Consider the following 27895-nt stretch of genomic DNA (forward strand, 5'->3'; position numbering starts at 1 on the left):
GGAAATTCCTCACTTCCTCTCTCTTTACCCTGCCCCTTCCTACTTCCTTTCTTCAGTTGTTTTGACAGCTGTCAAGGAACAGGGTCAGGTTAACCAGGAAATGGGGCAACGTGTTTTTTCAGAATGTTCTTGCCTTGCAGTGAAGCAGTCTTCCTGCTTTGTTGCAATTTTTGATGTTTTCTTAGACCTCCGGCCATGGTTGCCTCTCTGCCTTGCTTGACCTACCTAGCCTGCCTCAAATCCCCCCTAAAGGAGTTGTACATCCTTAATCTTAAGGGTTGCTGAGAGATGAAGGTATGTCTTCCATAGCTGCTTCCAGCTTACCAGAGGTGGTAGTCCCTGCCAGCTAGGGTAAAACTCTCTTTCTACCTTAACCAAGGCTGGGATAGGCTGGTTGTGACCTGGAACAGTCTGGTACTTGCAGGTGAGCATTAGCTTAGTATGGAACACTTGCAGCCTGTCAGAAATGAACTTGACCAAGAGGTTAAACATGCTTGGGCCAAATAGGAGGAAAAGGAGAACAGAGATTAAGGGCCCTAGTAAATGGAGGACTCAATTGGTTAGATTTGGCAAGTGGAAAAGGGTTCACTTGCTTCCTGCACTATTTTAACTCGAGATTCCTCCCAGAGATCTCTGATATTTTCTTGGGTTTGTTTGAATGGTTTACAAGGAAGCAACACTGTTATTGTAGGTATATGCAAGTGCTACCCTTGGACTGCAGTACACACATCCAGGTCTCATCTATTTTGCATCACTACAGCAGCTAAGGACTCCACCTGGGTGCAGAGAAGGCCCAGAGCTCAGGCAGTGGACTCGATGCTGTGAGAATCTAGGGATGGATTGTGGTGGAATTGATGGCTGGCTACAATTCCCCCATCCTTAATCCCACCGAGAGTGCAGTTCTGATGAAGAGGTGGACCAGGGACAGAACAGAGAGAAGGTAGGGAGTGGGACTGAACCAGTATCTGGAAAGTATGATAGTTCAGGGTAGCATAGGTGAGAGAGAATCATGCCCTCCAACTGGGAGAGTGAGGTAGGTACCGTTTACACGGAGAAAGAAAATCCCATGTTTGGGATTAGGGTGATGCTGAAGGTTAGATAGCTGAAGGAGAACTGGGTTGCTGTCAGTGCAGTTAGCTTGGGAAAGTGGAAACAGAGATATGGTTGCAAAAGTTTGGATTTGAAATAATAGTTCTTGTTATAAGTGGGCTTACTCCGCTCCTGCTGTTCCCTGGGTGTCTGAAGCCCCCAGTCTCCTTCCTACTTACAGGCCAGGGACGGCAAGCCTGGTCAAATATAGTCTTTAGGGGGAGGGTGCGAGACTCACAGTTTGGAGGAAAAGAGATTATAACAGCACGTACAGAAGTGGGGAGTTTGCCAAAAGCTTTTGCAGGTCTTTTTCTTCCTGTGCATATAAGAAACTCAGTAAATGGAGTCAAAGAGACTGATGAGAATAAGGGACCCTAAATGGGGGGAAAGGGGGGCCCCTTTTGACTGTTCCAATGCTGATTGGAGTGCAGGCAGAATGTGGGGAAAATCAACCAATGGGGATTCCAGCTTGCTTTTATCAAGAGCTCAGATCTCCATTAGGTTGAGATGAAGCTTGGGGAAGACCACTGTGGTTCCCCAGTAGGTAATAATGGCCGGCCAGGCCACTGTGGAAATACAATGTTTGGAACATAGCCAATAGTGTGATAAGTTGAGGCGATGGGCAGTATAGTTTTAATAGGCCCTTTAGGGGATACTCATTTTGGGCTGAGGCAGTAAGGAGTGCTAAAGAGAAGAAGAAAAGCATTATACTTAGCTTTGTTTCTTAAATAGAAACTTCATTCTGTCTAAAGTCTGGCACTTGTAACTTTCACCTTGCTGTGATGAGTTCACTGGCTCCTGGCAGGGAAGTTTAACTCTAGATAAATGAACCCAACTAGGAATCCTGCTGACCTTGTCTGATGTGGGAATTACAGAGTAAGGTCCCTTCCACTGGGTCCAAGTTGGGAGCCAGCCTGTTTTCTTGCCAGGTTTTGATTAAGACAAAGTCTCTGGGCTTTGCTTTGAATAGGGGCCAATCTGGCTCTGGGGCAGGAAGAAATTCGGCCCCAAGATCCCCTATTAGCTTCTGTGTGACTCCAGGGGAGGTGAAGTACTTGGCCATTCCATGGATTTCTGGGTCTAACACTAAATCCTGGGTTAAAAATGGTCTTCTATACTTCATCTTTTTGAAGAGGCTCAGCTGGAGGGGCTTCTCTGGTGCTAGACATGTTCTAAGGAGAACCAAGGAAAGATTGGGTACCCAAGGCATGTGGATTTCTTGGCGTAGCTTAGCTGAAGTCTGCTTTAAGTTCTGACTGGTCCTCTCAACTTCCTCTGAGGATCGTGGCCTTCAGGCACAGTGGAGGTGGTACTTTGTGCCAAGAGCCATTGCTACCCCTTGAGTTACTTTACTAATGAAGGCCGGCCCACTGTCGCCTTGAATGGAAACAGGCAGCCCAATTCTGGGGATGATTTCTTGAGAAGCAGCTTAGAAACTACATTACTGGCTTCCCTATGAGTTGGAAAGGCTTCTATACACCCAGTAAACGTATTTACAAACACTAGCAGATATTTGAACCCTTGGCAAGGTGAAATATGGGTAAAATCAACCTGACAGTTTTCCCCTGGGTAGGTTCTCTGCCACTGAACTGGGGGTTTCAAGATTGGAGGCTGGGCAAGGTTGCCAGAATTCGGGTTATTAATGGCACACAAGATACAACCCTGAGTGATAATTTTCATGGCTTTGGCCAAATTTTGCCTTCAAGAATTATTTCTGCTAAGGTGGATAGATTGGTGGAGTCCCTGGAGAACTTTCCATTGGACCTCACCAGGCAGGAAAATTTTCCTTTCTTTGATAAACCATCAAGCGGGGTAGTAGGACACTTTGATATTACTATAAATTGATGACTGGGAAGAGCACTGCCAGTTAGACAGTGGAGAGGTGGGGTGAGGCCTTGAGCTTGAGGTTTCCCATTTACCCCTAATATAGGACAGGTTTTCAGGGAGAGAGTCGGAGTGAGAGGTTAGAACTGAATATGTGTCTCCCATGTCAATTAAAAAATTAACAGTCTTACCTGCCATGTCGAGGGTCACCCGGGGTCATTGAAATTGATGTTCTTTGGTGAGGACCAGGGAGCAGCCAGCCCTGGGATCCTTCAGTCCCAATCAGGGGTGCTCAGCAGGGCCATCAGAGGGGCCCCGCTCCCCCTTCGGGGTTCAATGCACTCCTGGACCTAGTGTCCAGCCTTCCTGCTTTTGGGGCAGGACCCTGGAGGCTCCTTCCATCCATAGGGACATTCTTGTCTCCAGCATCCCAACTCTCCAATAACTGGTTCTGGGGGTTTCAGCCTGCAGTGGCCCTTAGGTGACTGCTTATAGTTTACTACTAGAACTATGTGCCTTACCTTATTCTGCTTTCTTCTTGCCCTCTCCTCCTCTGCAGTCCTGTCCCGGTTGTTAAAGACAGAAAAGGCAGTGTTCATAAGGTCATTTATAGGTGCTTGAGGCCCAGAGATCACTTTATGCAATTTTCCCCTTATGTCTGGAGCTCCCTGGCTTATAAAGAAGGTTTTTAGCATAACTTTTCCTTCCTCAGAGTTTGGGTCTACCTGGGTATACTTTTCTGAAGCCTCCACTAATCTCCCCTTTCACATAACAAAGTTTACATGTCCCCCTCATGGACTTGTCTTGATAAAGGGCATAAAGCATTGGACATAAGGTATTTCAGCTCATTTTCCTTCCCTCTTGCAAGAGATATAACTGGAGGAGAGCATTAAATCCAAGAGTGCCATTTGGAATTTGTTATTCTCCATACTTTACTTTATATTGGGGCTAAGTTCTATTACAAAGAAAGATAAGCTTTTTCCTCTTCAACTTGGTGGTTGGCAGGTCATTTCAGTTTCCCAATAGGCATCCCAGAGGGCTGTCAATTGGGATGCTGAATCCACTACCAAGTTCTGGAAGAAGAGAAGAGAGATATAGGAATGAATACTCATTACTTACTGGGGCCCAGTGTTCGGCACTGCTTCAGTAAACATATTCAACCCATACACCTTTTTGACCTCGGGCATCCCCAAGGGAAAGAAACCTTGAGACTCAGGAGGCAGATGGTCCGGACACACCCCACAGCCTGCTGAGCCAAGGACTTAAGAGGTGGGGTTTCCAGACATACCCTGAAGCTGCTAAGCCAAACCTCTGCTCTTTTCTCCAACCAAAATAGTCCTGCCATAACTGTTAGTGAAAACCACCTCTAGGAGCCACTACAAACATAGGACCCATAAGGCTAAGGGCCTGTGTGGCTAAGATCCATGGCTCATCTGGGAAGGAGAAGGACAACTAAGTCAAGGGTGGTCAAGGGAAACCACCAACTGTGTCCTAGTGGCCATTCATGAAGAAGATGTAAGAGGAGTCCTTGGAGGATGTCATCAGGGACTGACTAGAGATCAGTGGGGGCAAGGCCAAGGAGGAAGTTCTCTTAACCAGCCAGTAGGGAAAGTCCTCAGGAGAATCTCCCTCCACTAGTTTGCATGAAATTCAGGCAGTCAGTTTTTTTTTTTTTTATTTTATTGAGATTGTTCACATACCATGCAATTATCCAAAGATCCAAAGTACGCAGTCAGTTGCCCACAATACCATCATAGAGGTGTGTATCTATCACCACAATTAATTTTTTTCCAATTCTTAGAACATTTTCATTACTCCAGAAAAGAAAGAAAGACAAAAAAGAAAACTCAGTCCCCCCCCATCCCTACCCTCCTCCCCATTATTGACTCATAGTATTGGTATAGTACATTTGTTACTGTTGATGAAAGAATGTTAAAATACTGCTAACTGTAGTACATAGTTTGCAATAGGTATGTTTTTCCCTATATACCCCTCTATTATTAGCTTCTAGTTATAGTGTCATATATTTGTTCTAGTTCATGAAAGAGATTTCTAATCTTTGTACAGTTAATCATCAACATTGTCCACCACAAGATTCACTGTTTTATGCATTCCCATCTTTTAACCTCCAACTTTCCTTCTGATGACATATGTGACTCTAAGCTTCTGCTTTCCACCACATTCACACACCATTCAGCACTGTTAGGTATTCTCACAATAATGTGCTACCATCACCTCTGTCCACCTCTAAACACTTAGGTTCAACCTAGTTGAACGTTCTGCTCATAATAAGCAACTGCTCCCCATTCTTTAGCCTCATTCTGTATCCTGGTTAACTTATATTTAATGTCTATGTATTTACGTATTATAATTAGTTCATATCAGTGAGACTATGCAATATTTGTCCTTATGTGTCTGACTTATTTCTCTCAATTTAGTGTCCTCAAGGTTTCTTCATCAACCTGTTTTTTTTTAAAGATGGTTTTGTTCACCCACCGTACATTCTGTCCTAAGTAAACAATCTATGGTTCCCTGTATAGTTACATATTTATGTATTCATCACCGTCACCATTTTCTATATAAGGACATCTCCATTTCTTCCACAAAGAAGGAGGAAGAGTCAAAGAAGGTAGAGAGACAAAAGAAAAAGAAAAAGAAAAGAAAAAAAAAAAGACAGCTGAAAAGCAATGAAAGGAAAGATAGAGTTAAACTGAAGTAGAATGTTCAGACAACATCACCAATGCCAAGAGTCCCATACCCCTCCCTTATGTCTCCCTCTTATATGCATTTAGCTTTGGTATATTGCCTTTGTTAAAGTAAAGGAAGCATAATACAAAGTTTTTGTTAACTATAGTCTCTAGTTTGCATTGATTGTATTTTTCCCCAATACCACCCTATTTTTAACACTTGCAATGTTGACATTCATTTGTTCTCCATCATGTAAAAACACACTTGTACATTTTATCACAATTGTTGTGCATTCTAGATTTCACTGAGTTATACAGTCCCAGTCTTTATCTTTCCTCTTTCCTTCTGGTGTCCCACATGCTCCTAATCTTCCTCTTTCAGTCATATTCACAGTCATCTTGTTTAGTGTTCTTATATTGCCATGCTACCATCACCCAAAATTGTGTTCCAAACCTCTCACTCCTGTCTCTTCCTATCTGTCTGTAGTGCTCCGTTTAGTATTTCCTGTAGTGCAGGTATCTTGTTCACAAACTCTCTCATTGTCTGTTTGTCAGAGAATATTTTAAACTCTCCCTCATATTTGAAGGACAGTTTTGCCGGATATAGGATTCTTGGTTGGAGGTTTTTCTCTTTCAGTATCTTAAATATATCACACCTCTTCTTTCTTGCCTCCATGGTTTGTATTGAGAAATCCACACATAATATTATCAAGCTTCCTTTGTATGTGATGGATCGCTTTTCTCTTGCTGCTTTCAGGAGTCTCTCTTTGTTTTTGACATTTGATAATCTGATTATTGTCTTGGCATAGATCTATTCAGATCTATTCTGTTTGGGGTACACTAAGCTTCTTGAATCTGTAATTTTATGTCTTTCATATGAGATGGGAAATTTTCATTGACTGTTTCCTCTATTATTGCTTCTGCCCCCTTTACCTTCTCTTCTCCTTCTGGGATACCCATGACACGTATATTCATGAGTTTCATGTTGTCATTCAGTTCCCTGAGATGTTGCTTATATTTTTCCATTCTTTTCTCTATCTGTTCATTTGTTTGTAGGATTTCAGGTGCCTTGTTCTCCAGTTCCTGAGTGTTTTCTTCTGCCTCTTGAAATCTGCTGTTGTATGTCTCCATTGTGTTTTTCATCTCTTGTGTTGTGCCTTTCATTTCCATAGATTCTGCCAGTTGTTTTTTCAAAGTTTTGATTTCTACCTTATGTTCACCCCGTGTTTTCTTTATATCCTTTGTCTCTTTTGTTATATCTTCCCTGAACTCATTGATTTGGTTTTTGATTTGATTTAGCATATCTCTTTGAAAATCTTTAATAGGTTTCATTAAAGTGAAACAATATCTCAACTGTTTCTTGATTGAGGTGTAAGTTAGTTCCTTCGACTGGTCTATATCTTCATTTTTCTGGTATAGTTTGTAGGTTTCTGTTGTCTAGACATCTGGTTTCCTTGGTTACCCAGTCAGATCTTCCCAGACCAGAACGTGTTCAGGTCTCAGAATGGGTTTATATTCAGGGTTTATCTTAGAGGAATGACAGATTTTCCTGTGAGGTTTCCAGTTGCTGTGCTCTTCCTAACCTGCGCAGCAGGTGGTGCATGTCAGCCGGTTGCTCCTGACTGGTGTAAGGAGGTGTAGCCTCCTTAGTTTCTGTTTTGGCTGTTTTCTCCCAGGCTCTGGGGTCTGGTTCTGAAGGGAAAGCTGGGCCCCACCTCCTTACTTTTAGGGAAGATACACCCCCTAGGGAGTTTTTATCTGCATTTGAATAGTCTCTCTGACTCTGTTATCTCCACCACTGTCTGGGTCAGAGAGCTGGGAACCGAAAGTGGCTGTGTGGCTCTCACTTCTGAGCCCCTCAGGTTGAGAGAGAAAAAAAGGGACAGAAAGCCCCCTTTTGGAGCCAGTACATGGCCCCCCAGTTTCACTTATTGGCCAGAGGTAACACCCGGTCTTCTGGGTTCCCCCTCACAGTACAGATGAGTCTTCTGTTTCTTTAAGGTCAGTCGTCACTAAAGGCCTCTTTCTGCTTGTTGGGGGTTTGTAGCCTGTATTCAGCAGTCTACATTTGTTAATCAAAACCCCAGTTGGAGCTCAGCTGAGCTACATTCACTTGCTCCGAGTGTTGCTGTCTATCATAGTGAGGCTTTGCAAGCAAAGCCTGCTGTGGGGGGAGGGGGGCTCTCAGCATGGTTCTGCAGCTTTTACTTACCGATTCCACACTGTGATCTCAGGCATTCCTCCCAATCCAGGTTTGTGTATGACATGTGGATAGTCACAGTTGTCCCCCAGCAGTTATTCCAGATTATTTACTAGTTGTTCCTTGTTGTTTAGTAGTTTTTCCAGGGGACTGACTAAATTCCACTCCTCTCTATGCTGCCATCTTGCCCCTCCTTGGGCAGTTAGTGTTTTAAGCACACCCAGCAAGCAACAGGTATGGAGGAGAGGGAACAGTGAAGAAGTCTTAGGAAAAGACAACAGTACTTGTAGTCAGGGAAGAAGGACAAAAGAACTTGAGAGTTTTTCCCAGTTGGGTGACAGGACGGGGAGCCATGGGGAAGACAGATTATCACATCATGCAGTGAGGAACATTCTAACCAGCCGGCATGCAGAGGACAGTGAAAATGGAAAGGCAGAGTAGAATAGATGCAAGGAAAAGAAAGATGCAAAGAAATGGGCAAGAGAACTGACAGGAAACAGAGTTGAAGGGCATGACTTATGAGCACAGATTCGGTTGACCACTGTCTTACTTGCAGTCCTCCTGCATGGCTCGCCAAAAAAAGATGTTACCTGAACTTTGCTGACACCACAGCCAAGCTCCGCTCCAGGCTTGGGGTCTCATTGCAAGAAAGAATTGAAGGATGAGAAAGTGAGTAGCCACAAAAGGTGAAATTTATTGGAATAGTACAGTTCAGGCTGGAGAAGTTAGTGTGGATGTGCTCAAAGGAGAAACATGCCAAGTTGATCTGTGTTTGGGTTTTTATATGCTGGCCTGTTGCTATGCTTTAAGCTGAAGCTGGGTATGGAAATTCCCAACTTGCCCTCTCTTTACCCTGCCCCTCCCTACTTCCTTTCTTCAGTTGTTTTGACAGCTGCCAAGGAACAGGGTCAGGTTAACCAGGAAATGGGGCAACATGTTTTTTTCAGGATGTTCTTGTTGCAGTGAAGCAGTCTTCCTGCTTTGTTGCAAGTTTTGATGTTTGTTAGACCTCTGGCCCTGCACCTGTCTCTCTGCCTCGGTCGACCTACTAGCCTGTCTCAGAGGAACATACAATGTTGTATCCTTGGGTTACCCAGGTTGTATCAATTAAGCATTGATGTATTGTTTACAACCACCACTAATTGTTTAGCTAATGATACTGCAATTTACTTTGGGATCAGTAGGGAAGTTCTTCTAGACTCTGCAGGGCTTCCTCATGTGTGTGGGTTCAGCTGTAGGTCAGCTAGGCAGCTGTACTTCTGGGGGTGCTGGATGGCAGGTGGGATGCCTCAGGTCTCCTCTATGTGGTCTCTCATCCTCCAGCATCCTTCCTGGTCTTGGTCTCATGGTGGAGGCAAGATTCCAGGGAAATGAGAGGAAGTATGCCAGGAATCTTGAGGCCTAGGCCTGGAATTGGCATATCATCACTTTCACTACATTTTCTTGTCCAAAACAGTCCTCGAGAACAGACCACTAGGTATATACTCAGAAGAACTGAAAGAAGGATATGAGTAGACATTTGCACACCAATGTATATGGCGGCATTATTCACAATTGCCAATGGATGGAGGCAGACCAAGGGTCCAGGGACTGAGGAGCAGAAGGGCGAACTGTCATGTATACATTAGATGGAATATTGTGCGGCTTCAGAAAGGAATGAAGTCGTGAGGCATGGAATGATGTGAATGAACCTTGAGGATATCATGTTGAGCAAAATAAGCCAGAAATGAAAGGACAAATGTTATCTGTTCTCACTAATATGAACTAACTATAATGAGCAAACTCCAAGAGTTAAAGTCGAATGCATAGGTTATCAGGAGATAGAAAGGCAGAGATTGGGCAATAGGTGCTTAAGGAATACAGAATGTTCAATAAAGTTGATTGTAAAGATTCAGAAATGGATAGCATAATACTCTGTGATGTCGCACAAAACTGTAAGTGTAATTAACAAATCTGAGTGTGAATATGGTTGAAAGATGAAGGCTAGAGTTGTGTATGTCACCAGAAGGAAAGCTAGAGGATAAAAATTGGGACTGTATAATTCAGCAAAACCTAGAGTGGACAATGATGGTGGTTAATTGTATAAATATAAGTTCTTACATGAACTAGAACAAATGTATGTCACTATTGGAAAGTGCTAATAACAGGGTGGTCTATGGGAAAAATGACAATGTGAAGTAAGGTCTATAGTTAACAGTAGCATTGTAATATTTTTGCATTAATTGTAAAAAAAAGCACTATACCGAAACTAAATGTCAATAATAGGGGGAATATAAAGGGTAAGGGATTTTTCCTTCAGAAAAAATGAGAATGTTCTCATATTAACTGTAGTGGTGAATGCATAACTATGTGATTATACCATGTTCTAGTTTGCTATTGCTGCAGAATGCAAAACACCAGAGATGGACTGGCTTTTATAAAAAGGGGGTTTATTTGGCTATACAGTTACAGTCTTAAGGCCATAAAGTGTCCAAGGTAACACATCAGTAATCAAGTACCTTCACTGGAGGATGGCTAATGGTGTCCGGAAAACCTCGGTTAGCTGGGAAGGCACGTGGTTGGCGTCTGCTCCAAAGTTCTGGTTTTAAAATGGCTTTCTCCCAGGACATTCCTCTCTAGCAAGCTTGCTTTTCTTCAAAACATCACTCACAGCTGCACTCCGTTCAGTCTCTTTGAGTCAGCACATTTATATGGCTCCACTGATCAAGGCCCACCCCGAATGGGCGGGGCCACACCTCCGTGGAAATATCCCATCAGTTACCATCTACAGTTGGGTGGGGCGTATCTCCGAATCCAAACATTCCAACTTAATCCCCACTATTATGTCTGCCCCACAAGATTGCATCAAAGAATATGGCTTTTTCTGGGGGACATAATACATTCAAACCGGCACATACCAAGAGCCATTGATTGTATACTTAGGATGGGTTCAATCCTAAATGTGTGAATAAAACTGTTTAAGAAACAATAATAGGGGGGATAAGGGGTATTGTTACATCCTTGTGATGATATTGCCAATTATAATATAAAATAACAAAAATAAATAACAATAATGATAGCAGTACTTCTTACGTATTTAACACTCTGTTCCAGCTCCAGTGCAGAGCAGTTTTTAGTTACAACCCCCCCCCCCCAGTAGATATTTTTATTGTCTCCTGTATTCACTGGAATTCAAAGAGTACCAGTTTTCAAACTCGTTGGAGCATCAAATCCTCTGTTACAGTCCTGGGCCCTACAACAGAGTACCCTATTCAGTAGGGCTGAGGTGGGGCCTGAGAACATGCATCTCTAGCAGATTCCCAGGTGATGCTAATTTGGTCTGTGGTTTGGAAACTTTATAAATTTCCTTGAATAAAGACTGTCTTAATTTTTCATTGTAAAAATCAGATCCTAAGGGTTAGAGTTGTGACGTGCTCTGGCAGGGATACACAGGAAGGAAAGCCAAGACACTGTTAGAGACTTTTGAAGGCGAAGCATTGCCCAAGTGGCTACGGAAATCTGTGTGTCTCCTTTAAGTAGAAGCGAAGCCAAGCCCAGGTCTTTGGAATATTAAGACTTGATTTCACTAAAAACAGGAAGTGTTCCATTTGTTCACCCGGATGAAGATCAGAAACTACATTACCCTGAAGGCAGTTTCACTAGAGTCGGAGTGGGTATTGGGCCAATGAAGGAAACGCAGAGGGCAGTTTCCGGCGTCAGCGGAACTTCCGGCGTCGCGTCGTAGGGTGTCGTCAGCTTGGGTCGCGTCAGTTTTAGTGGTCGAACAGACTGGGTTGTGCTCGACTAGTGAGTGAGGACCGCTTTTTCGGCTTTTCGGAAAAAAGTGGGAGCAATGGGACCCACCTCCGTGCTTTCGTAGGAGCTGTCATCAACCTTCTCTCCTGAAACGGGCTTGTGCGCCTGGCTCTCTCCAGGGTCTCCACCGCCGCGCACGGTTCCCGCGGCATCCTGAGTTTTGTGCGTGTCTTACTCGGCTGAGATTGAAGCCCGAGCCACCCTGCCAAGGGCTGGAGTGAAGGTCGGCGGAGCTCGTTGGACCGGCTTTTGTCGCTCGGTTTCACGGCCCCGCTCCGCCCACAGGGTCCCATGGCGGCGCCGGCGCTGGTGAGTGTAGGGTTCCGCAGACACATACCCTCATGGATTCTCGCCGACCAGGTCTCATTCATTATGATACAGGAATTTTGTCGTCTCGGGACTCTTTTTTCTTTCTCCCTTGATGGGCTTGGATGTAGAGTTCATGGAAAGACGGGGCAGGGGTAATCACTTCCAGACCAGAGTCCTGAATCCAAGCCAGGAATTGTAAGGAGAGGACCCTGCTTTTGGCTCTTACCGTGACCGTGTCCCCTCAGTGCCTTTGGCGCCCATTATCTCTTGTCTAAAATGGAAAGATCAAACATTCTTTTCTCCGGATTGAGAGGACTGGAGAAGACACAATGTGACGTGTCCTTTAATGCTCAGTGCAACCCAGAAAGCATCACTCTGGGTGCTGTTTCTTGTAGGGATGGACCCAGGTCCTGAAATTATCTTAGGGACCCATCCCAGCAGGATTCTGCCCTCAGGCCTCCCTGCCTCAAGCTTCTGCCTAGCTAAAAGCTAGGAGAGAGGATGAGAGCCCCAGGGGCAAAGGTGAGGTGGTAACAGTGTTTTTTGAAATTGGTGCGCCTCTGGTAGGGGAAGAAAGTCCTTGGATAGGCTGGAAGACTGGTAGGTCGCTGGATTTATCTTTGCATGTGCTGTTACAAGTTGGCTTTCCTCTTACAGCAGTGACTCCCCGTTTCTGTTTAACATATTTGCTTTTGAACGAATCCACTACAATACTCAATAATGACGTTGTGCAGGAATCTCTTGGATGTAAACAAACAACATGCCCCTGGGTTACTCTCCAGCATGTCACCCTGTTTACTCTTGTCATAACACCATCAGGACTTATCTTACTCATTTTTCTTCCATGTGGCTTGCTCCCTGACCTCATTGCAGTGTGCCCTCCTCAGAGAGGCCCCACCTAAAGTCTCCCCCAGTCGTTGTGATCGTCTCACTCTGTTTGGTTGTTTTCAGAGCCTTATAGCCATCTGACTTTATCTTGCTCATTTTATTAGTTCCTTGTTAAGAATCTGTTTCCATCCTTGGAACATGAGCTCCTGTTCTCTATTCTGTTCCTAGACCTAGAATAGTGCTGGGCTTGTTACCAGGTGCTCAACAAATGGTTGATCATCTGGGGTTCCCATCATGCTTAGATTAAACGCAAATCCCCAAACCCACTGGAAGCCTCCTCCCATCCTCACCCAGGGCAAATACAGTCAATGACTGTTGCCAGTGTTCTTATGCCATAGCCTGCGTAGTGTTCAGCCCCTCATGTTGCCTAGTATTTAAGTAACAATACCTCATGGGCTGGTTTGAGTCTTTTATGTACCCTAGAAAATCCATTTCCTTTTATTCCAGTCTTGTGGGGGCGGACCTATTGTTGGGTGAAACCTTTTGTTAAGGTTATTTCCTTGGACATGTAACCCCTCCCATTCAAGGTGGATCTTAATCCCCTTGCTGGAGTCCTCTATTAGAGGATGAAACTGAGAGCTCAGAGATGCTTTGAGAAAAAACATCCAAAGACATTTTGGAGAGAGAGAAAGCCATTTTTGAAACCAGAACTCAGGAGAAGAAGGACCAGCAGACATTGCCGTGTGCCTTCCCATGTGACAGAGGAAACCTGAATGCCATCGGCCTTTTCTCAGAGAAGGTATCTACCTCTTGATGCCTTAATTTGGATGTTTTCATGGTCTTAGAACTGTAAATTTGCAATCTAATAAATCCCCACTGAAAAAGCCAACACATTTCTGGTATATTGCATTCTGGCAGTTTTAGCAAATGGAAACAGATTTTGGTACCAGAAGAGTGGAGTGCTGCTGAGCTTCCAAATACCGAAAATGCTAGAATGGCTTTATAAATGGGTAAGAGGATTCTGGAGGAGTTGTGAGGAGCTTGATAGGAAAGGCCTAGATTGCTTTGAAGAGACTGTTGGTAGAAATATGGATGCTAAAGTTACTTCCAATGAGTCTTTAGACAGAAATGATGAATCTGTTACTGCAAACTGGAGGAAAGGTGATCTGTGTTTTAAAGTAACAGAGAATTTGGAAAAATTGAGTCCTGATGTTGAATGGAAGGTGGAATTTGAAAGTGATGAGCTTGGGTATCTAGCTGAGGAAATTTCCAAACTAAATATGGAAAATGCAGCCTGGCTTCTCCTTGCAGGTCATAGTAAAATGCAAGAGGAAAGGGATAAACTGAAAACTGAACTCTTGGGTACAAGAAAACCAGAAATTGATGGTCTGGAAAATTCTGGGCTTCCAGAAAGTGAGACCCCAGAATCTAGTGCCCCATGTGAGGATTTAACTGAACTTGGAAGAACCAGTCAGCCTTGTCAGTGGGAGTCAGGATTGGAAATGCAGCTATCCAGAAAGGATTTGTGGAAGGTTTTATTTTATTTTATGACACCATGGACCCCTGTGTGCCACATATGAAACCAACAAGTTTTTTGTGAGATCTATATGAACGGAACCACTGCCAGACTGGACTAAAAGGAACAGAAAAGGGACAGGTTGAAGGAAAAATGACTTCAAAGGCATAACCGTGGAAGCTAAGGTCTGGAGCCTAGAAACCTCAGGCAAGGAGAGCGGACCCACCCATGCTCGTGGAGAGGATGCGTTTGCCCCAGAGTTTGCAGACAGTATGCCTTCCACTTCATTGTTCAGGAAGAGTGTTACCACCCCAGGGCTCTCAGATGCCTGTGGGGTTGAGGAGAGCTTGGCCACTCTGTTGTTCAGGAAAAGTGTTGCTGCTCCAGGCCTCAGAGAAGGTGGAGCACATTCTGTGGGGATTGGGGAGAGCCTGGACACCACCCCACTGTTCTGAAGGGGTTGAGCATGTGCTCTGGAGATGGTAGAGTCCAGGTACTGCCCCAATGCTTGAAGAGGGTAGAGCTGAGAAATTGGTGGTTTCCCCAAAGTTTGGAGAGAGCAGGGCTGCTGCATAAGCACCCTTGAGAGGTTAGACTGCCACTTTCTCAAGCCACAAGAATAAAACATCATTCTATAAATGACTCTCAGACTTTGGAATCGAATGGAGTTGGCTCTGCAGGTTTTCAGAACTGTTTTGGACCTTTGACCTCTGTTTTCCTTCCAGTTTCTCCCTATGGCAATGGGAACATTTATCCTATGACTGTCCCTCCTTTGTATATTGGAAACAGATAATTTGTTCTGAGTTTCACAGGTCCACAGCCAGAGGTGAATTTTGCCTTAGGACAAACCATGCCTGTAACTGATTTTGACAAGGCTTTTTTGATAAGGCTTTGTACATATTTATTATTACTGAAATGATTTAAACTTTTGTCATATTATGATGGAATGAATGTATTTTTCATACAGAAAGAACATGTCTTTTTGGGGTCCAGAGGGCAGAGTGTGCTGGTTTCAGTCTGTTATGTACTCCAGAAAAGCCATGTTCTTTTAATCCTGTCTTATGGGGACAGACCTATTGTCTGCCTTTTGATTAGGTTGTTTCCATGTAACCCATTTCATTCAAGGTGAGTCTTAATCCCCTTGCTGGAGTCCTCTGTGAGAGGATAAAAGACACGGAACAGAGAGAGCTCAGAGACGCTTTGAAAGAAAATGTCTAGAGACATTTTGGAAAGAGAGAGAAAACCGTTTTTGAAACCAGAACCAGAAACCAGAAGGACAAGCAGATGTCACCATGTACCTTCCCATGTGACAGAGGAACACTGGATGCCATTGGCCTTTCCCCAGAAAAGGTATCTACCTCTTGATGCCTTAATTTGGACATTTTCATGGTCTTAGAACTGTAAATTTGCAATCTAATAAATCCCCACTGAAAAAGCCAACCTGTTTCTGGTATATTGCATTCTGGCAGCTTTAGCAAACTAAAACACCTCAGGAAAATGTGCTGGCAGCAGCTCAGAAGGAAAAAGAAAAGGCTGTGGTTCATTTTGAAATCTCCTTGGGAGTCTGCAAGTCCCAGGTGCAGCTCAGAGAATAGGGGGCGCTCCTCCAGGCCCTGCCAAGCCCCAGGCAGGTGGCACTGCAAGACAGGTGATGGCTCTGCTCTTCTGTCAATATCCAGGGGAGTAGTTCCTCATTCCTGTAATTCATGAAGTGCTCACTTGCTGCTCCTCACAATACACATGGCTTTATTGTCTTTCACTCTCCAGTGGTTTCTCACATAGGAGGCTTTTCTCTCCCACATCTTTGTACTCTGTCAGAAGCAGCATCTGCCTCCCCCTTGATCCCAACATATGGCTTGATTCTCGGGAGATGCTCAGTGATTCAGGCCTTGGGTCTCTGGACCTTGGCTAGTGACCATACAATAGGCTCTAATCCCATCCAAAAGCCCCATAGCCCACCCTACTGCCTCTGATTTTCCAGGCATTGGTATCATTTGAAGACGTGGCCGTGACCTTTACTGGGGAGGAATGGGGGCAGCTCGACCTGGCCCAGAAGACCCTGTACCAGGAGGTGATGCTGGAGACCTGTAGACTCCTGGTCTCACTGGGTAAGGCCTCGTCTCTCCCATGTGGGGTACCAACAGTCTATTTTGTTCTACCCTTTCTAGACATGGTTGGTGGAAGTTGGTTGAGAAGGCCCCAGGAAACTGCCTTCCCTACTCCCTATAGCTTAGGTGTGTTCTGGTCTGATCTGCTTGGTTGGATCATTGTGTAAGAAACATAGTCCCTCTCAAAACACTCACCCCAGTTCCCAGCCAAGGCTGTTCTCAGTCTGATGTCCTCATTCCAGAGTCCCACAAGAGAGAAGGTGATTGGCCCAGCTTGGTTGGTTCAAATGTTGCCACCACACCAGTTAGCAGGACCTGTGGGGAGTTCTCTAAGAAGGGAGTGAATCAGGCAGGCAGCAAGAAGGTATTTGTTGTCAGTGCTACCAGTGTTTTTCTATGCAACACAGTTTTGGTTAAAAGGCTTTTTTGGCCCCTGGTACCTGTCTCTGGTCTCTCAAGACTTGGGCCACAGCCCTTCCCTGGTAATGGGAGATGGTTTAAGAAGGTGCACAGACATGTCATCAGTTGCATTGATGGACACCCTGAGAAAGCTGTTCATTTTTCCCTTTTCTTTCCCACCTACTGATTGTGGTCAAGAAAAAGTCCTGGTTTAGTGCCAAGTCTATAGCAGCTGGTGGGAGACAGGGAGAGGGGTGCATAGCTGTTGGTAATTTCCCTTTCAGTGGAGGGAGCAGCCTCAGGCTCAGCCTTGAGCTGGCAGAATGAGCTTGTTGGGACTTAATACCATTATTTTGATTTTATTGTTGTATTTTTATAGTGAACTAAAATGGCAAGTGAACTAAAACATGTAAAGCTCTTAGAACAGAACTCTGGACATAGTAAGTGCCTCACAAGTATTTGTTATATATAGTAAATTAATAAATCCCAAATGTTCTTCCATCTAAACCTTCAGTGGCCAGTTTACCCAGAAATTGATGTGAATAGGAATTGAATGAAGGCCTGAGGTCTCCCTTTTCCCATTTGTCCAGTGGCCACCTCTAACAGAGCTCCCTCCACCTTAGAGCTACACAGTCTTTCCTGGGAGATCAGTCATCAACCCAGTCAATACAGTGTATTTTATTGTGATTAGTTGTTAAAAGGAGAGGTTAAGGGGAACAGCATTCCAGGTGCAAAGACCTCAAGGACCAAAGCCCTCGAGGGAGCAGGGCACTTGAGTCCTTCACAGAGATGAAACCAGGTTCGAGTCACCTTTTCCACTGCCCCATCACCGAGCTCAGTGACAGGCATGTAGTAGACATCAGTGAATATTGGCGACTAGAGGATTTCTGGCCTGCAATGCAGGATTTTCTGTTTAATATTTCTGTGGGTCCTGGTGCCTCAGTCATTGACTTCTCTGCAGAATCCTCTTTTCTTTTATTCCTCACATTTGGCAAAATGTGTTTGGCTGTATGTAACAGCAGATCACCTCAAACTGGTTTCACCCTGAAAAATATTTACTACTTCACCTAATGAGAAGCCCTGAGGTCGTGCTGACTCCCAGATTGGTGGATACCAGCCCAGTTCTCTCTGTTGGTCTTATTAACCCAGGTAATCAAGCCATTACTCTCGCTGGGGCCGCAGGATATTGCAGCAGCAACTGTGGCAGCAGGCTCCCATGTTCCACCCTCTCCTTTCAACCTGGAATAAAGGCTTTCTCTTCAGAATAGGTTGCGGCTTAGGTCATCTACCTCACTCAGTCAACTGACAAGTAGTAGATGCCACTTGTCACTTGATTTAGTCCAGTATTTTTCATCTATCCCTGTACACCAAAATTACTTGGAGTGCTTTGAAAATTATTAATTACTAATGCTTAGTTCTTAGGCCTAGAGATTTGGTTTCATTTGTTCTGTGTTTGGAACCAGGCATCTCCAGGTATTTCTGATGCACAGGGAGTTTGAATCCAGCTGACTTAGATTAATTAGGGAACACCTTCCAGAAGGAAGGGTTCCCTTCCAAGATTTTCATGGTAGTATATTAAAGGTGTACACCCATATATATTTTAGACCTTTCGTCTTTTCCTATATACCCATGTTCTTATTCCTCCATGAACAGGGCATCCTGTTCCCAAACCAGAGCTGATCTACCTATTGGAATATGGGCAGGAGCTGTGGATGGTGAAGAGCATTCTCTCCCAAAACACCTATCCAGGTGGGTGGCTGAGTGTCCAGCAGGTGGGTGTCATGGCAGGCAACTTGCAGATCACCTGAGGATTGCTGTATCTGAAATTACATGGGAAGTTTCTTTTTATGACCTCCATGGGGTCTTCAGAGGTTGTGGAGCTCTTTGAACTGTGATCCCTCTGTTTTCCTGCCCACATCATGCTTTTTACTTTTACTAGAGTTGGAATGCGGTTTATTAGGTTTGGTCTTAAAATCTTGCTTTGCCACTTATCAGCCTTGTGACCCTGAGATAGTTGCATTATCTTGCTTTGTCTTTGGTATACAAGTTGGGCTGAGTTATTGCTAGTTGCTTTGGCAGATAAGCTCCAAAATCAAAAGATTAACAGATTTTTTTTCCTCAGTCATGCCATGATCTAATATGGCTCAACAGGGGAGTTCTGTACCCACATTTATTCAGGGATCCAAGTGTGTTCTGTCATCATCATGTGGCTTTGAGGTTGCCCTGACATCATCCAGGTGGTCAAGAGGAATGGGAGAAGAGGGGAGTAGTCACATCCACTTGCACATACATGTTACTTCCATTCACATTCTGTTGACAAGAACTGGACACTAGACTACATGTAGTTGCACCAGACTGGGAAATGTGCTTTAGCTTTGTACCCAAGGAGAAAAGCCCATGGATATGATGAATGTCTATTTAGTCTGCTAAACTTAGCGTAGGTGAAAATGATAGTGTTAATAGTTTCTACATCATTGGGTTGTTTGGGAATGTAATCAGATACTACATAAAACTGCCCAGCATACTGCCTAATGTAAGTAGCTCACCAAAAGTTATTTACCTGTTAATCATATTCATGTATTATTTGACATAATGAATAGTTAGATAATATCTCATATTTCCTTCTGGATTCAGAAGACATTTCCTCCTTTTTTGGCAGATTACCACCTTCAACATACTCTGTAACGCCCCCCCCCCCCCACTTTTCTTTCTTCTCTGTCTAATCATATATCCATCCATCCATCCATGCATGTATCCATCAGTGTAAATCAGTCACTCAAAAGCAGTCCCTAGCCCTATTGTCTTGTTCTTCTGTCCTGTAAAACTCAAGGTGACATTTGCCTTTGCCACACATCTGGACTGTTACAGACAACTGGAGCCATCAATTGTGTGGATTGGCATCAACACAGAGCCATGATCTTTCCCTTTTAGTGGTCCTTTGGGCTCTACTCAACCAGTCAGTGGACATGACTGGCCAACCCTTCTCAGCCCTTTGGAATCTGTCCCAAACCTTCTCACCTCTTCCCAAGCTCCCATCTTCACTATATCTGAAAGGCATCTCACAGTCACCATACCAAAAAAGGACCCATTCCTCCCATCGCCCCATTTTCAGTTAATGGCCTGGCCATCCAGTAAGATGATAAAGCCAGAAACAAACTCAGACAACCCCTCAACATCTCCATCTCCACCATGCCCTATATTAACCATCCCCAAATCTTCACCATTTTACATTATACACCTCTCCTGTATCCATGACCACCAATTCCATTAGCTCCAACATTAACACCCTAGTCCAAACTATCATCATCTCTTGCTTGTATCAAACTAACAAATTCCTGCTGGTCTCCCCACATATTCTTGTGCCTTTGGTCAGCTCTTTCTCTTATACCTACTTCCCCAGCCACTCACACCTTAATCCAAAATATCACCACTTCCCTAGTCGCTGATGTCTCAGCATATAACTTATATCATATTGAAAATAAAGATACATACTTTTTTTCTTGCTGCTTAACCCTTGCAGACTCATCCACATCTGACTTCTCCCTATAGTTTCCCTCTCACCTCTGTGGAAGAGCTCTTGTCCCTGGCCATGGCTGATTCCTGCAGCAGAGTCTAGGTCCCACGTTCTCCTGCCTTTTGAGCTACATTAGTTATCTATTACTATGTAAACTTACCACTGACAGAGCAGTTTAGAACATCACGCTTACTCTTCCATATTGTCTGTGGATCAGGAGTCTAGGCATAGTTTAGCTGGGTCCTTTACAAGGCTGTAGTCATAGGCAGGTCAAAACATGTCAGCTTGTTTCTTCAAGTCCAGCAAGAGAGAGAGGAACTGCAGCAAGGTGGATGCAGCAATCTTATGTCATCACATATAAATTAACCATGCACATCCCATCATCTCTGCTATTTATTCTATTCTTTAGAAGCAAATCAAGGTCCTGCCAGCACTCAGGCGGAAGGGATCACACAGGTTGGGAATGCCAGGAGGTGGGGATCATGGGAAGCCATGTTAGAGTCTATCCACTGCATCAGGAAACCTGTTCCTTCACTTATCTCTTCCCTCTTCTATATCTTTATCCTCTCTCTACTCAACTTAAAAAAAAAAAACACATGACGTTTCTGACATAAAAAATGGTCTTGGCTGTCCAACGGCATCTAAATGTTAGTTCTCTTTCACCTGAACAAACAAGCTCCTTGGAACAGTTTTCTCATTTTTGGAAGAGACGTCTACACTGGACTATGTCTCCCCTTTACTATATTTTCTGTCATTTTTGTATTGAGGTGAAACACATAGTGAGTATACATAATTTAAAAGTTCATCTTCATGAGATTTTACTGGTGTATAAATCTGAGTAACCACGACTCCAGTCAAGATATTTATTTCCAGCACCTCAGCAGATTCTTCCTGCCTCCTCGTCAATATCCCTGTCTACAAGAGTAACCAGTGTTTAGACTCTCTCACCATAGATTAGTTTTGAAGGATATTAAGGAAAAATTATCATGTTTGTCTTCTTTTGATAATTATTATGATTCTAAAATCCATTCATGTGGTTGTTTATAGTTGGAATTAGCTCATTCCTTTGCAATATCTCATTGTAGGAACAGACCGTAATTTATATATCCATTTTCCTACAGATGGACATTTGGCTTGGTCTCCATTTTTGGAATATTATGAAGAACGCTGTTATGAATATTCTTGATCATATTTTTTGGTGGATATAAATACACATTTTGGGGGGTGGTCACAGTGTGGATATATGATCACCTTTAATAGAAATCCCAGCTTTTAGAGTGACTGCATCATTTCATATTCCTGGCAGCTGTATGTGAGCACCCATTGATCCACATCTCCATCAACAGTTGCTATCTTCTCGTTTACCTTTTGAGGCACAGTGGCGATGTTTCTCAACACCACAGTACTTACTCAAGTCACTTTTGCCATCCTCGCCAAATGCGACAAGTATCAATTGGTAATAGATTGTAGCCCACAAGTTACGGAACACTCACCCTTTGCCATGCACTGTACTGAGTGCTTTATATGTTTTTTCTCATGTAACTCATAATTACTTGTGAGGCAAAAATCAAGATCTCTCAGTTGTTTAGATGATAAAATTGAATCTTAGAAGAGTCAAATCATTTATTCAAGGGCTCTTAGCTTGGTAGAGGCAGAAATTGAATGAGGCGTTCTGGCTCCATACCCCACACTCTTAACCACAATGCTGTATTCCCTCTGCACTTGGCAGAAACTTTTCCCACATAATTGTACGTGAGCTTTTGTAGCATTTTGCTCTCTTGTTCCCTCTTTCCCTCTCCTGACTGATTCATGGTCTTCTTACTCTGATCACCTCTTCAACACTGGCTTAAGTAAGCATCCCACAGCCCTTTCTTCTTTTTATTCTATGTACTTTTTTCTGGGTGAACTCACTCATGTTTACACCTTCAACTTTAACCCATGTCTGGCAGACTCGTGTGTAGACACAATGGCTATTATGCATTGTTTGATTACTCAGTTCCTGGCACCTTAGTAAGCAGTTTGTGCTCTTTCACTTTATCCTCACAAGAGCCCTACAAAGGAGACTTAAGGAATTGGAGTGTTAAAATGCTGGAGGGGAAGGACAAAGCGTGAAGTGTGTTTCTCAGGGAGGAACCTGGCTTGCCAGCATGCAGATTCTCAACTAAAACTTGCAATTTAAGGGGGCAAATATTCCACTGTTTTTGTTGTTGTTTTAGGTTCTAATTCATCCCTTCTCTGGATATCTTTACTGTACTTATTAAATTTAGATGTCTTGGACATGAATAAATGCATCTTTGTGTTTCCTTAAAAAAAATAGTGTGGGGTGTTGCTGGCTTTTGAGATTGAGGTGTTTGCTTCAGACACCATGAAGTTAACCAAAATACTCTGTAGCTCTCTAGCTTTATAACTGTTTCAGGTATATATATTTAGAAAAATCATAAAACATGATTTATGACACATTGTCATCATTGGTCACTGCTGGTATTTTATCTTATTTTACTTTATTTTTACTTTTTAATTCTTCTATTATTTTATGTATTTATTTATTCATTCCCTTTTAAAAAGATTCTGATGAACACTTACGAACCATATACCCAACCCAAGTACAAGAAGGTAACCTACACCCTAATGTCTATGGATGTGTTTTCTTTCCTTTTCCTGTACCACCTCCCTCACATAGAGATAATCATTTTCATAAGTCCTAATTTTGGGCTTATTGTTTCATTAGTTGTTCTTTAGGATAATTTGTTATTATGAATTACATTTTTTGGATAAGTGTAGAACTATTCAGGTATTCTGTTTCTTCTTATGTCAGTTTTGGTAATTTGAGACTTTTACGGAATTTCCATTTCATCTAATTTCTTTATATTACATTATAAGATTGCTTCATCATACTTGTGTGTGTGTGCGTATACCTAAACAATATATTGTATAGTTTTACCTTCATGTTTGAACATTATAAAGTGTATCATAGTTTATATTCTGGAATTTTTACTTTTTATTCAATAGTGTATTACTAAGATTCATGATGCATGTGTCTGTAGTTCATTAATTTTTTCTGGTGTAGTGATTGCATGAACATAATACAGTGTATTCATCCATTTTCAGGGCCATTTACTTGTTTCCATTTTTTTTTGTTCTCACTAACAGTGCTGCCATGAAAATTCATATGCATATATCCTCATGCACGTGTGTAGGAATTTCTCTTAGTAATGTTCCTAGGACTAGAATTTTTTTTATTATAAGGTAAGTGAAAGGAAAATTTGACAAAATAATGCTCTGTTGTTTCCTAAAATATTTATACCAGTTTACATTTCACCTGCATTGTATGAACAATTCCATGGATCTACATCCTCTTCAACACTTAATATTGATTGTCAAGCTCCTAGTTTTTTTAAAGGTTATAAAAAGTTATCCTACCATGGTCTTAATTTGGATTTCCCTCATTACCAAGAAGGTTGACCATCTTCATATGTTGATTGGCCAATGTGTACCTTCTGTGAAATGTCAGATCTTAATCTTATGTCTATTTTTCTGTTAAGTTGTTTGCTCTTCTCTCTTTGTCAGAGTTCTTTATATATTCTTGATGTAATTCTCTTATCAATTATATGTGCTGCAAATATATTTTTCCAATTTTTGGTTTGTCTTTTTATTCTCTTTGATGTATCATTTGTGTAAAAGAAGTATATATATTTATTGGTTGTTTTTTTTTTTTGAAGAATCAGTCTTTGTTTTGCTTTTTTTTTATTTTTCCCTATTTTAAATTTGATGGATGGCTATTATCTTTATTATTTCCTTCTTTCTGGCTTCTTTGGGTATGTTTTCTTCTTTTTCTTGTTTCTTGATGTAGGAACAAGATTATTGATATGAGATCTTTCCTCTTTTATAAGGTAAACATTTAGGTCTATAAATTTCCCTCAGCACTGCTTTAGCTGCATTCACATATATAATGATTTTTGTAATTTCATTTTCATTCAGTTCTATGTATTTTTTAAATTTCCTTTGAGATTTCTTTGACTTGTGTTATTTAGAAACATGTTAATTTCCAAGTGTTTAGCAATTTTCTACTTCTCTGTTAATGATTTCTGTTTTGATTCCATTATGGTCAGAGAACGTACTCTGAATGATGGAATTCTTTTAAATTTGTTGAGGCTTGTTTTATGGCCCAGGCTGTGATCCATCATGGTGAATGTTCCATGAGTGCTTAAAAAATGCTTCTGTTACTGGGTGTAGTGTTCTGTATGTGTCAAGTAGTTACTGTTGGTTGATTATGTTGTTCAAACCTTCTGTATTTTTCCTGATTTTCTTTCTAGTCATTCTGTCAGTTGCTGACCAGGGTGGGGGAAAGGGGTTTTGAAGTCCCCAACTGTAATTGTGGATTTGTCTATTTCTCTAGTTTTTCGATCATGTATTTTGAACTCTGTTATTTGGTATGTACACATTTAGGATTGTTATCTCTTCCTGGAAGATTGATCGTTTTATCATATATGATATTCATACAATACAGATGACGTATAAATTGGTATAAGCATTTTGGAAAACAACAGAGCATTATTTTGTTAAGTTCTCCTTTTACTTATTATCTAAAAATTCTAGCTCTAGTAATAGTACTAAGAGTCTTGTTTAGGAAATCTTTCTCTTCCACAAGATCAAAAGGATATTTATTGTCATAATCACTAAAAGTTTTTAATGTTTGACTTCTGATTTTTAAGGCTTAATTGATCTGGAGTTAATTGTATGCACAACTTCATGTTTTCCCCAAAAGACAAGCCAGTTTTTCTAGCTCCATTTATTGAGTAGTTCCTCCTTTTCCCACTGGTCTTGTCTACAATTTCTGTCATATACAAAAGCTCCACATATACATATATGAGCTCTCTATTCCATTTTTTCCTTTGAGAGTTTGACTGTTTAACTTATATTTATGCCTACATCACACTGTCTTGATGTATGTAATTTCATCATAATCCTAATTCCTCATAGGGCCAGGCTCCCTGCTTTTTTCTTCATCTTCAGAGATATGCTTGTCTCTTTGCACTTTTCTATAAATTCTATGGTCAGCTTGCCAATTTTCATGAAAAACCCTTTTTGAATTTTATTTGGCATTGTATTGAATTTATAAATGGATTTAGGGAGAGTTAACAACTTTATATTATTCATTTCTCTTTTCATATAGATTTTTTTCTAATGGGTTTGTTTTATAACTTTCTTCATCTAGATGTCTGTTTTGTGTCTGTGCACCTGGTCTTCATTCAGACACTCCCCTGTGCTCACATACTGATAACAGACATCCTCTCTTAGAGCTCCTTCATTACACAGACTATAGTCAGCACTCTGCTCACCCTTCCAGTTCTAGACTGGGAAGATGACTCTCCATTCCAGGCTTTCTGTCCTCTGCCCCCAGCTTCTCCTCCTGGATTTCCTTTTAAAGATGTCAAGAGTCCCAAGAATTAGGAAAGAAAGAAATCACAAACCTGGGTTTAAGAGAAGTGAAAATGCAGCCAGTACGAGGCACGATTTTCATCCTCATTTTTCAGCCAAAGCAGTGATTTTGTTTTTTCCATGTTGGCATCGCTAACAGGTTCCTTTTTTTGTACTGAATTCCCTTCAGGTGAACAAACAAAACATGAAACTGCAGAGCCTACTTCTTCTCAACCAACCTTCTGTGAGGAAGCCTCTTTCTGGAAATGGCTGGCACATGAAGCACCCAGAGATTCTAGGTTGGGGCGAGCCAGGGATCAGGAAGGGCCATCAGAAATGTGGGATGGGAACTTGAGACCAGGAACAGAATCACCCAAGGAAATATGCCCTGGGAAATTGAGCCCTGAACATGATGATTTGCGAAGAGATGATAGTCTGCGTTCAAAGGTTTTACAGGAGCCAATCACCCCAGGAAATGTTCTCCGTGAACATGACTCCCATGGACCAGGAAAAGACCTCATGACTGATGCAAGGAATAACCACCCCTACAGATGCAAGGAATGCGGAAAAGGGTTTAGCAAGAATTGGGCCCTTGTTCGGCATCAACAGATTCATGCTGGAGTAAAGCCCTATGAATGCCATGAGTGTGGGAAAGCCTCTCGTTATATGGCAGACTTCATTCGACATATGAGATTTCATACTGGGGAGACACCATACAAGTGTGTCGAGTGTGGGAAGGCCTTCAAACGCAGGTCTCACCTCACAGAGCACCAGCGTGTTCATACTGGAGAGAAGCCCTATGAGTGCAAAGAGTGTGGGAAAGCTTTCACCCATCGGTCTTCTTTTATCCGGCATAATATGACCCACACTAGAGAAAAGCTGTTTTTGTGCAAAGAATGTGGGAAAGCTTTTTCCTACAGCTCTTCCTTTGCGCAACACATGAGGATTCACACAGGAAAGAAACTCTATGAGTGCAGTGAGTGTGGAAAGGCCTTTACCCATCGTTCCACTTTTATCCAGCATAATATGACCCACACAGGAGAAAAACCCTTTATTTGCAAGGAATGTGGGAAAGCGTTTTGCCTCAGCTCATCCTTCACTCAACACATGAGAATTCACACTGGAGAGAAGCCCTATGAGTGCAGTGAATGTGGAAAGGCCTTTACTCACCGCTCCACTTTTATCCGGCATAGTAGGACCCATACTGGAGAGAAGCCCTTTGAGTGCAAAGAATGTGGGAGGGCATTTTGTGATAGCTCCTCCTTAATTCAGCACATGAGGATTCACACTGGAGAGAAGCCCTATGAGTGCAGCAAATGTGGGAAGACTTTTGCCCACCACTCTGTTTTTATCCGGCATAATAGGACCCACAGTGGAGAAAAACCCTTGAAGTGCAAAGAATGTGCAAAAGCCTTTTACTACAGCTCTTCTTTCACTCGACACATGAGGATTCACACAGGAGAGAAGCCCTATGTGTGCAGAGAATGTGGAAAGGCCTTCACCCAACTTGCAAATTTTGTTCGACATAATAGGATCCACACTGGAGAAAAACCCTTTGAGTGCAAAGAATGTGAGAAGGCCTTTTGTGACAACTTTGCCTTAACTGAACACATGAGAAGTCACACAGGAGAGAAGCCCTTTGAATGCAGTATATGTGGAAAGGCCTTTAGCCACAGTTCATCCTTCACTCACCACCGAAAGATACACAGTGGACTTTAAAAGATATAGGAAGGCTTTTTGCAAGTGTGTTTATTTCAGTCAACTTGAGTGAACTCATATTGGTGAAATACTTTTTGAAATAACTATTAAGGAAAATCTTTTGGTCAGAAAAATAAATATCTTACTTAGTATCTAAGAATTCATCCTAAGGAGAAACATAATTGCCATCCCTATGAAAAAGCCTTTTGTGACAGGTTGTCACTTGTCATCTAAAGAGTCATATTAGAAATTGACCCAGCCTAGAGCTTTATGCTACACCTGAGAATCATCCAGGAGATACCCTGTGGTTATTATGCATGTAGGAAAACTTTTAGCGACAACTCTCCCCTTAGTGGAGGAGGAGGAAACATGGAAGACAAAGGTTTCCTGGAAGAAGTACACATGGCTTCTTTCAAACTTCCCTGCCAAGCCTTGAGGGGGTTTGGGGTATGAGAGCTAAAATGTATTTTACTTGTGGTTTTTTTTTTAATTTAATAAATTTTATTTTGA

The 27895-nt window shown here is 42.4% G+C and overlaps 1 protein-coding gene across 2 annotated transcripts; it reads left to right on the forward strand.

Moving 5' to 3' along the window:
* Positions 1-215: 215 nt before the first annotated feature.
* On the forward strand, positions 216-27858 carry ZNF599 (zinc finger protein 599). 2 transcript variants are annotated; one of them, XM_037819507.1, is made up of 4 exons: positions 216-294; positions 16230-16356; positions 18409-18504; positions 25878-27858. In XM_037819507.1, the coding sequence occupies exons 1-4, from the start codon at positions 289-291 to the stop codon at positions 27404-27406; spliced, it is 1758 nt and encodes a 585-aa protein (XP_037675435.1). In that variant the 5' UTR covers positions 216-288; the 3' UTR covers positions 27407-27858. The 2 variants fall into 2 exon arrangements, with proteins under 2 accessions (XP_037675435.1, XP_037675434.1); XM_037819506.1 differs by lacking the exon at positions 216-294 and adding an exon at positions 11552-11904.
* The last annotated feature ends 37 nt before the right edge of the window (positions 27859-27895 follow it).

Source organism: Choloepus didactylus, chromosome 27 (genome assembly GCF_015220235.1).
Source record: "Choloepus didactylus isolate mChoDid1 chromosome 27, mChoDid1.pri, whole genome shotgun sequence".
Classification (NCBI taxonomy): domain Eukaryota; kingdom Metazoa; phylum Chordata; class Mammalia; order Pilosa; family Megalonychidae; genus Choloepus; species Choloepus didactylus.

Coding starts and splice junctions, on each gene's coding strand:
- ZNF599 (XM_037819506.1), top strand. Junction 16,357..18,408: donor TAGACTCCTGGTCTCACTGG/GTAAGGCCTCGT, acceptor CTCCATGAACAG/GGCATCCTGTTCCCAAACCA. Junction 18,505..25,877: donor CTCCCAAAACACCTATCCAG/GTGGGTGGCTGA, acceptor AATTCCCTTCAG/GTGAACAAACAAAACATGAA.